At 58.5% G+C, this 9352-nt stretch overlaps 1 protein-coding gene across 1 annotated transcript in view; it reads right to left on the bottom strand.

Annotated features, from left to right (window-relative positions):
- NPTXR (neuronal pentraxin receptor) overlaps positions 1 to 8332 on the bottom strand; it is a 24449-nt gene extending 16117 nt beyond the window's left edge. Inside the window, exons 1-2 of the mRNA XM_036299054.1 lie at positions 8276 to 8332; positions 4025 to 5017 (exon numbers count right to left, since the gene is read on the bottom strand). Of these exons, the coding sequence (XP_036154947.1) occupies positions 4025 to 5017; positions 8276 to 8332 (1050 nt within the window). The remainder of the gene's footprint in view (positions 1 to 4024; positions 5018 to 8275) is intronic.
- Between the last annotated feature and the right edge of the window lie 1020 nt (positions 8333 to 9352).

Consider the following 9352-nt stretch of genomic DNA (forward strand, 5'->3'; position numbering starts at 1 on the left):
TACCCAGCAAGGGCCCCTGCCCTTGCCTGTCTTTCTCACTCTCCTAAAGGTAGTGAGGTCTGGCCCCTCCAGATGGTTCTAGAGTTAATGATGAAGAACAAGGGCTCTGGGGCCAATGACAGGGTCACATCCAGGTGCCACTGCTGTGTGACATTGGGCCAGTTTCTTAACCTCTCTGAACCTTGGTTTCTTCATCTGTAAAAAGGGATAGAATAGCACTTCCCTCATAGAGACTGGATGAGGACGAAGTGAGAACGTACAGTGCCTGCTACCTGGGAAGGGCTCCGTGTGAGCTGTGCTTGTTATTAAGTCCAGGGTCTTCTGTGGCTCCCACTCCAGGACGCGGCCAGCTTGCTGGGCTGGGCGAAGGATGTGGTGTGCGTCAAAGAATGACTGCTGAAATCAATCCTGAGGTTCCCTTTCACCGATAAATGAGTGCGGAAACGGGACACCGGAGCATGTGTACCTGGCCGGTGGCCACATAAACGGTCCAGCCCTTCTGGAGAGTGGTTCTTGGCCACAACCACAAGCAGTCAACACCCTCTGACCCAGTAATACCACCCCTGCAGCAATCATTCAGCAGACTTACAAAGAAAACACACAGCTATCTGCCCGACATCACCCTGCCTTGAGCATCCAGAAGAAAAAGAATCAGAAGCCACCTACATTCCCAGCAACAAAAGCGGTGCTCAAGGGACTGACGGATGGCAGAGCCTGCGACGGACCCCGGATATGACGGCGTTACTGAGTGGTAATTACCAGCAGTGCTGGCAGCTCAGGAACAACGCCTGCATTGGGATAAAGGACCGAGAGGAAGTGGCAAAACACATGACATGGGGGGATTAAATGTGATTCTCCCCGAAAAAAAAATACTTATGACATTTTTCCATTAACAGCAACAGCAGTAACAACAAAAATAAAAACACGAAGACAAACAATTTCTCCCAAGCCCTCACACAGGGCTCCCGCTTGAGGCCTGGACAGAGAGGCTGGGCCAGCGTGACCTTCCCTCCCCTTTGGTAGTTGGCCTGGTTGGGGGTGGGGGGTGGGGAAGGGATGACATGGACAGAGTGTGATCAAGGAGGGCCTCTGGGAAGAGGTGTCTCAGAACACTCTTAGATCCGTGGTCGGCAAACTGCGGCTCGAGAGCCACATGCGGCTCTTTGGCCACTTGATTGTAGCTCTTCCTAAGCCTTAGGAGTACCCTAATTACGTTAATAACAACGTACCTACCTATATAGTTTAAGTTTAAAAAATTTGGCTCTCAAAAGAAATTTCAATCGTTGTACTGTTGATATTTGGCTCTGTTGACTAATGAGTTTGCCGACCACCGTCTTAGATGATAAGGATGGATATGCTGGGGGGTGGGGCGTGGGTACCTAGACAGAGGCAAGAAGGAACTGGGAGACGAGCCAGATCCCAAGTGGCAGCCTGGACGCAGGCTGGGGAGTTGGCACCACAGGGAGCCCCATGGTGGCCTTAAGGGGGACCCCTGGGGCTGTCTGAAGGGGGACGGGTGGAAGGATGTGCCTGGGGGAGGGAGACAGTGACAGGCTGCTGCGAGAAGCCACAGAGAGGCGAGGCCCAGTGGGAGGAGGAGGGCGGGAGGACCCCAGCATGCCTTCTCAGAGCACACCTGGGAAGCAGAGGACCCGAATTCAGGCAGGGACACGAGGGTCGGGGGCTGGTGGGACACCCAGAGGGAGGAGCTCGGGGAGCAGTTGGGTCCTTGGTCTGGAGCTCAGGAGGGAAACCTGGGCTGGGGAGGAAGCTGGTTTGGGGCATCAGAGCGGAATGGATGTTGGAAGCCTCCGGATGTGGCCGAGCTCACCCAGGGAAAGTGAGATGAGAGCCGGGAGAGGCGCGGATGTTGAAGGAGGAGAATCCCGACAGGGCACAGGAAGGCAGAGGGGAGGAGAGGCGGGTGGGAGGTGCCCAGAAGACGTGGTGAGAAAGGAGACCCTGACCGTCTGCAGGCAACCTTTCGAGGACGTTGGAGGAAAAGGGAACAGAGAAACTAAACGGTGTCTAACAGGTGGATGGAGTCCAGCTGAGACCAAGAGTCTGACTCCAGACCCCAGCTCCTCCCAAAGACCCTGAAGAGACAGGCCCTGGCTGCAGCCAGGCTCGGAAAGATCGGGTGGCCTCTCTCCGCCCGTGTCCACCGCACTCAGAAAGCAGGAGGGTGTGGGTAGGGAAGCCAGAGCTCCCCCGACCTGAGAGGCGGACCTCGTGCCAAGTCCCAGCCACCAGGACAGCCCCAACCTCAGCAGGCTACGTGAGAGCCCACCCTGCCAAAGGCGCAGGTGCTGGGGGCACAGGTCCAGCGAGCCCAGCCCTGCCAGCCCCAGACATGGGAGGAGCCACGGTGCCATCTGGGTGTGGGGGCAGGAGCTCGGGCAGGCAAGAGGAAGTTATTTGAAAACCAAAAATTTTTTTACATTAATAGAATCTATTCCTAAAAGGAGGGTTTGTTCCCATTTTTATTTTTGGCCATTTAAAAAGTTAGTAATGTGATAGCCTAGTGTTAAAAATAGCAGGCACTCAAACGGACTGAGCATACCTCCGCCGGGCATTGTTCTGGGTCCTTCACGGAGATTAACTCACTTACTCCTCATAACACCCCAGTGAGGTGGGTGCTATTATTGTCCCCATTATACAGGTGAGAAAACTGAGGCTCCCCTTCACTGCTGACTTACAGCGTTTTTATTATTATTATTGTTATTTCTTGCTCTTGGCTCTCATCCTAGAAATCCCCCAGAGCTGGAGTGGGAAAAGGGGATGCTGGCCTGGCCGACAAGGCCCCCCACCCCCACCCTGGGCTTTCCTCCTGCCTGTCGCTCACCTCAGGTCTCTGAGGCCCCGTTTCTCACCTGTAAGAGGAGAGGGTGGTCTGTGACGGCTCCCTGGCTGCACTGACACCCTGTGGGGTGGGTGCTGACACCAGCACAGACTTTCTGGAGGGTCCCTCACGGGACCATGGGCATGGCCAACCTTCCAGGTGCCATCGCCTGTGCTGCTGAGCCAGAGATTTAACTGAGAGCCGCGGGGAGGGGAGTCCCTGTGTTTTCTCAGCCTCTTTCCTCTCTGCATTTGCCAGGGGCACTTGGTTTGGAGGGAGGAATAAAGGGGGCAGCTGGGGTTTTGGCCCCCTTTTCTCCCTTCCTTTCACAGATACAACTTTGTTGCTAATGCCCTTCCCTGCGCCTGACCCGCTGGGGGTGGTCAGTGTCTTCCGGCTGCCTGTCCGTCCTAGTCTGCCCAGCTCCACCTCCTGGAGGCCCCAAATAGGGTCTCACAGGAGCTAGGGGTCTGGCAGCGTCAAAGGAGAAAGACCGGCCCAGGATCACATGACTGCCAGCAGGGGCTACTGGGTCAGATCTCTGGTATCTGGCTCCCAGCCTGAGCCAGGAATGTCTGAAAAGGCGAGTGGGAGAGGAGGAACCTCATTCTCAACTCAGTCTCCACCCAGAGCTGCCAGCCTCCAGGTATCCTGGCCGGGAGGGCACCGTCTGAGCTCCTGCCCTTAGGTTAGGTCCCGGGTACCGCCCAGGCGGGGGATGGTTTATGGGACGCTCTGATCCCATAAGAGGGGGGTTCCGAGTCCTAGCTCCTGACCACTGGGAGTGAGTGGGGGCTGGGCTGCTTTGTCTGAAAGAAGAGAATGAAACGGGCATTTAATGAGGTCCTCGCACTGCTGCGCATTTTTACCCACCTGCGGTTTAATCCGTCCTCACCGCAAGTGGACGCCGTTATACCCACTTTACAGATACATACGCTGAGGCTTACAGCCTCGGTCACCGTGTCAGCCGCCGACCCACGTGCCCTAAGGGGGTTCTTCCTTCTCCCTGCGGGTCAGGAACCGCCCTCCCCTGGGAGCTGGGAGGCCGGAGGGTCAGAAACTAGCAGGCGGCCTCCCCGGGGTCCCTCACTCGCGCGGCGGTGGCGGCCAGAACCCCGGGCGCCCTCCGGCCCCTCCCACCCGCCTGCTCCCCGACGGCCGGGCGCGGGGCGTGGCGCTCACCTCCACGCGGTCGAGGCGGTCCTGGAGGGCGCGGAGCGCGTCCTCCAGCTCCAGGAAGAGCGCGGGCGAGTCCCCGGGCCCGTCGGCCATGGTGTCGCGGCGCGGCCCGGCGTCCGGGAGGCCGCTCTCGCAGCGGCCCAGCTTGCCCGTGAGCTCGCGGATGATGTCCTGGTCCGCGCGGATGCGCGCCTCCTGCTGCAGCGCCGTCTGGCGCAGCTGCTCGGCCGCGCTCTGCAGCAGCAGCAGCTCCTCGCGCTCGCCCGGCGCCCCGTCGCCCGGCTCGCCCCCCGACGGGCAGGCGGCGGCCAGCGGGGTGCACAGGAAGCGGCCGAAGAGGGGCAGCGGCGGCAGCGGGTGCGCGCTGGCCGCCGGCGCCCCGGGCAGCGCCGGGGGCCCGGCCGAGCCGCCCGCGCCGTGCAGGGCGCTCAGGCTGCGCTGCGGGCCCGGGGACGCGGCGGCGCCCGAGGCGTTGTCGGCGCCCGCGGGCAGCGCCCGCGCCCGGCTGGCCGCCAGGGGCACGCTGGCGATGATGCAGATGACGGCACCGAGGAACGCCAGCATGCCCGCGGCCAGCAGCACGGCCAGGAACTTCAGCGTGAGGCGGGCGGGGGGGCGCCGAGGCCCCGGCAGGCGCGGCGGCGGGGTCGGGGCGCGGGGCCCGGAGCGCGGGGCCGGGGCGGGAGGCGCTGGAGCCGGAGATGTGGCCGCGGCCGCTGCTGCCGCCGCTCTGAACCCCGGCGTGGCGAGGAGAGGAAGGCGGCGGGGAGGGGAGCGGGCGCGGCGGCCCCGCCCCGCCGGTCCCCCAGGACAGCCCTGGCCCAGCCCCGCACCCCTTCCTCGCCGGGCGCGGAGGTGGGGGTGCCGCCGGGATGCGATGCGGCGAGGGGCAGGTGGCGGCGCTGAGAGCTTTCTCCTGCCTCGGTCGCAGAGGGAGGCGACTGGATGGCCGCGCCGCGGGGCTCCAGGGCGACCCCCATCCCTCCCCTCCAGTGCCTGGCCCCCTCCCCAAACCGGTGCCAACAGCTCCCTTGCGGGTAGCCCCTCCCCTCACACCCCCGTGTCCAGCTCTGCCCAGAGCAAGCCTCAACCTCAGTCCCAGTGAAGCCTCACCGTGGAGATGCTCATAGTGAAAACGTGGAAACTGAGGCCCCCTGAGGTCAGGCCGCTGTCCAAGGTCACACAGGGGGTCCTCGCAGCAGCATTGGGGCCCAGGCTCATCTGACTGGACGCTCACTATGGGACGGTCCCGGGTGGTGTGGGGACAGGAAGAAAGAGACCTGTGTTGGGGGCTGGGGGCCGGAGATTTTGACCTCACCTCCCACCCCAACCTCCGGAGGGAGTACAGCTCACTCCCCCCCACCCCCGTTAAAAAAAAAAAAATCTTCCTGCCCTGGCTGGTTTGGCTCAGTGGACAGAGCATCGGCCTGAGGACTGAAGGGTCCTGGGTTCGATTCCAGTCAAGGGCACATGCCTGGGGTTGCGGTGGATCCCCGGTGGGGTTCTTTCCAGAGGCAGCCAGTCGGTGGTTCTCTCTCATCATTGTTGCTCCTCTCTCTCTCTTTCTCTCTCTCTCTCTCTCTTTCTCTTTCTCTCTCTCTCCCTTCCTCTCTGAAATCAATAAAGTATATATATATATTTAAAAAATCTTCCTGTGATTTCAAAGGGTAGCAGAGTTCCTGCCCTGCCTCTGTGGGGACACAGACCACGGAGAGAGAAGACGACCCCCCCCCCCCCCCCCCAGCCATTAGGATGGCAGCCCCTGGCGGGCACGTGGGCCCGGCCCTGGAGGAACAGCAGGAATGGGAGTGGGACGCGGTGTGGGGGTGGTGGAGGAGCCTTTCACTGTCTCCTGTCAAAAATGTCTATATATATTTTGTTGCAAATTAACTTTGCAATTAAAAACTTCAAGCCTACCCTCCTTCACAGTCCCACTCCCTCCTGTTGCAATTTTCCAGGAGGCGTTTCCTGCCAAGAGTGGGTGCCCAGGGCTGGGAGGGCACCCGGAGGCTGTGGATGCTCCCGCAGCCACGGCCGCCTGGGATAGAGGAGAGGGGCTGCGACTCATGGGAGTCACTGGCCAACGCCCCACCCAGGCCGGGGAGCCCAGGCCTGTCTCCCTTCCAACCCACATTCTTGACTTGAACGGAGGTTCAACCTGGGACCGTGGCTGCCGTGTGGGCTCTGTACGGGACTGGTGGTGGGGAGACCAGAACATTGCTCAGGAGGCACGGGTAGGAGCCATCAACCTCCAGGTAAAAGGACTGGGGGCGTGGAGGCCATGATGGTGGAGAGAACAGGATGGGCTGTGGACTGAATTTAGAGGTAGGGTTGTCAGTTGGGTCCCCCAGGAAGCACTGAGGTGGGGTTAGGCACTGAGATGGGGACTAAGGCCTGTGAAAGCTAAAAGGGGAGGAGGAAGAACGGGCAGGGAGAGCCTCAGACCTCAGTGCAGATCTGGCCAAACCTTGGCCGGCCCACCAGGAAGCTCTGGGGCCGAGAACGTCTATTAGGGAAGTTTTGCACAAATGCCCAGTCCCCAGTACCTTTTCCTGCTCAGCTGCCCCAGAAGAAGGTGGCTTCCCCTCAAAAGCTGGCGTGCTGTCTCCACAGAAACCTGCACACAGCTGTTTATAGCAGCTGCATTCATAACTGCCAAGACTTGGAAGCAACTGAGATGTTCTCCAGTAGATGAATGAATAAACAAACGGTGGCCCATCCAGGCAACGGGCTAGTATTCACTACACGTACTAGAAGGAAATGAGCTAGCCAGCCCCAAAAAGACACGGAGGACACGGAAATGCACATGATTCGGTGAAAGAAGCCAGCCTGGAAAGGCTACATGCTGTATGGTTCCAACTCCGTGATATTCTGGAAAAGGCAAAACTACAGGGAAAGTAAAAAGATCGGTGGTTGCAAGGGCTATGGAGGGAGGGGAGGAGGGATGAATGGGCAGAGCACAGAGAACTTTAGGGAAGTGGACTGTTCGCTAAGACACCGCAGTGGTGATACACGTCATACATGTGTCCGAACCCACAGATTGTGCACCACCAGGAGTGACCCCTAATGGAACCTGTGGGCTCTGGGTGATGATGTGTCTGTAGGTTCATCAATTGTAACAAATGTTCCCTCTGGTCCCAGATGCTGGTAGTGGGGGTGGCTGTGCATGTGTAGGGGGACGGGGTGTCATCTCTGTACCCGTCTGCTGTCTGTTCAGTGTTGCTGTGAACCTAAAGCTGCTCTGAAAGCAAACAAAGGCTGGGGGGGGGGGACCTGAAGGCCCTGCAGGGGGGGGGGGTGTCTACTGACGGGCGAGCAGCAAGCTGTCCCCGAAGGCGGAGCTGAGCGTGCCCCTCCAGGGCTGCCACAGGCCACCCCTTGCACCGTGAAGACCCACTTCTCTGCCCCCCCCCACCCCCCCGCCCAGGGAGCAGCTCTCCAAGGTCCCCCTGGGCCTCTCCTCCTGAGGGGACAGCTCCAAGTGCGGGTTTGTCGGATGCACCTCAGCCCCTATCACTGCAGTTGGTCTCAGGGTCCCGAGGGGCACTCACTGTCTCCTTCTTCACCACCCATTCGAGTTCCCTTACACCTCTGCCGAGAAGTGGGGGGAAGAATATTCTTTCCTTGCCCTAGTCTAGTAAAGTCCATGGCACAACATAGCTACTCAATAAATGAGATACATTAAAAAAAAGGGGGGAGGAAGTAGAATTGAGCAGGGAAAACCTTCAGACCATTGCAAAGTCATTTCTTTTTTAAATTTGTATGGAGAGAGAGAGAGAGAGAGAGAGAGAGAGAGAGAGAGAGAGAGAGAGAGAGAGAGAGAATTTGTTGTTCCACTTATTTACACATTCATTGGTTGATTCTCATATGTGCCCTGACTGGGATCAAACTTGTAACCTTGATGCATCGGGACAATGCTCTAACCACTGGAACTACCTGGCCAGGACTACAAAGTCATTTCTAAAGGAATCAGAGAACGGATGCTCGTTAGGTGGCTGGAAGGCTCTGCCACAGGCACCTGCCGGAGACAGACTTTGCACTCAGGGCTTAAGGTGACCTCCTCATTCCGGATTTGGTGCTAGAGTCCTGCATCTCAGGACTTGCTCAGTCCTGGGCAGATGGGGTCAGCTGGTCACCCTAACTATCTCCAAACTGCACTCCCTTGGTGCTGGTCCATAGCAGATACCCAATGACACGGACGCCCCCTCTTCCTGCCCCTCAGCCCCATGCTCCCTCCACTGCAGCATCTCCCACGTCATCCACGTCCTGCAAGACTGTGAGCTCCTCTGGGCCAGGGACCAGCTGCGTCATCCCGTCTCCCTGTCTCCGGGGCCAGCGCTCGTGGGTACTCAAACCCCCAGCGAATGAAGACAACCCTTTGGGGTGTGCTTGTGAGCCAAAGAACCCCCTTTCTTCAGGGGTGTCCTTCCTGGACATCTCCTTCCTGAGGGTCCAGTCTCTACCCAGAGATGGAGGCTGCCCAGGACCAGAGCCACCTCATCCATAAAATGGGGTTAGGAGCACTTGAGAGCTTGGTCCCAAGCCTGTGTTGTCAGTTTGGCTCAAATAAACTCATAAAAAAGAGGAGATATAAAATGGGGTCATGGTCCCTCCCTCACAGGGTTGAAATGAGGCTTAGGTAAGACCAATGAGATGCCCTATGTAAGGTCTCTCAGGCACTCAGGGGCAGAGACCATTTCTTCCCAGGATACTCTGTGTTCCCAGGGCCGGGCACAGTGCCTAGCACTTAGTTACTAAGTCTTAGTAGGTGCCCAATGCATGCTACCCCCTTCCTTATTATACTAGCTCACTGGCTAGTTAACACACTGATATTACATGTCAGGGGCTCAGTACATGTTAATCCCCCCCCTTTTTTTGACTTCTTTACTTTTATTCTGCAGGTGCCCGCAGTGCCTTCCTCCAGTCAAAGACAGCTCTGTCCTTCTGCTGTCTCCTCCTCCCTCCCATTTCTTTTTTTAATATATTTTTATTGATTTCAGAGAGGAAGGTAGAGGGAGAGAGAGAGAGAGAAACATCAATGATGAGAAAGAATCATTGATGGGCTGCCTCCTGCATGCCCGCTACTGGGGATCGAGCTTGCAACCCAGGCATGTGCCCTTGATCGGAATCGAACCCTGGGCCCGTGAGTGCGCAGGCTGACGCTCTATCCACTGAGCCAAACCAGCTAGGGCTCCCATCCCATTTCTGAGCAGAGCTGGGCACCATGGAGACAAGGCTCCCATATGTATTCAACCAGCAGAGCCCTTCCCGGGGGAAGCAGGGCTCAGGGAGGGCCTGAGACGTTTGCCCATGAGCAGTGGATGCCGGGTT

Source organism: Myotis myotis, unplaced genomic scaffold (assembly GCF_014108235.1).
Source record: "Myotis myotis isolate mMyoMyo1 unplaced genomic scaffold, mMyoMyo1.p scaffold_m19_p_3, whole genome shotgun sequence".
In the NCBI taxonomy this organism is placed as follows: Eukaryota; Metazoa; Chordata; class Mammalia; order Chiroptera; family Vespertilionidae; genus Myotis; species Myotis myotis.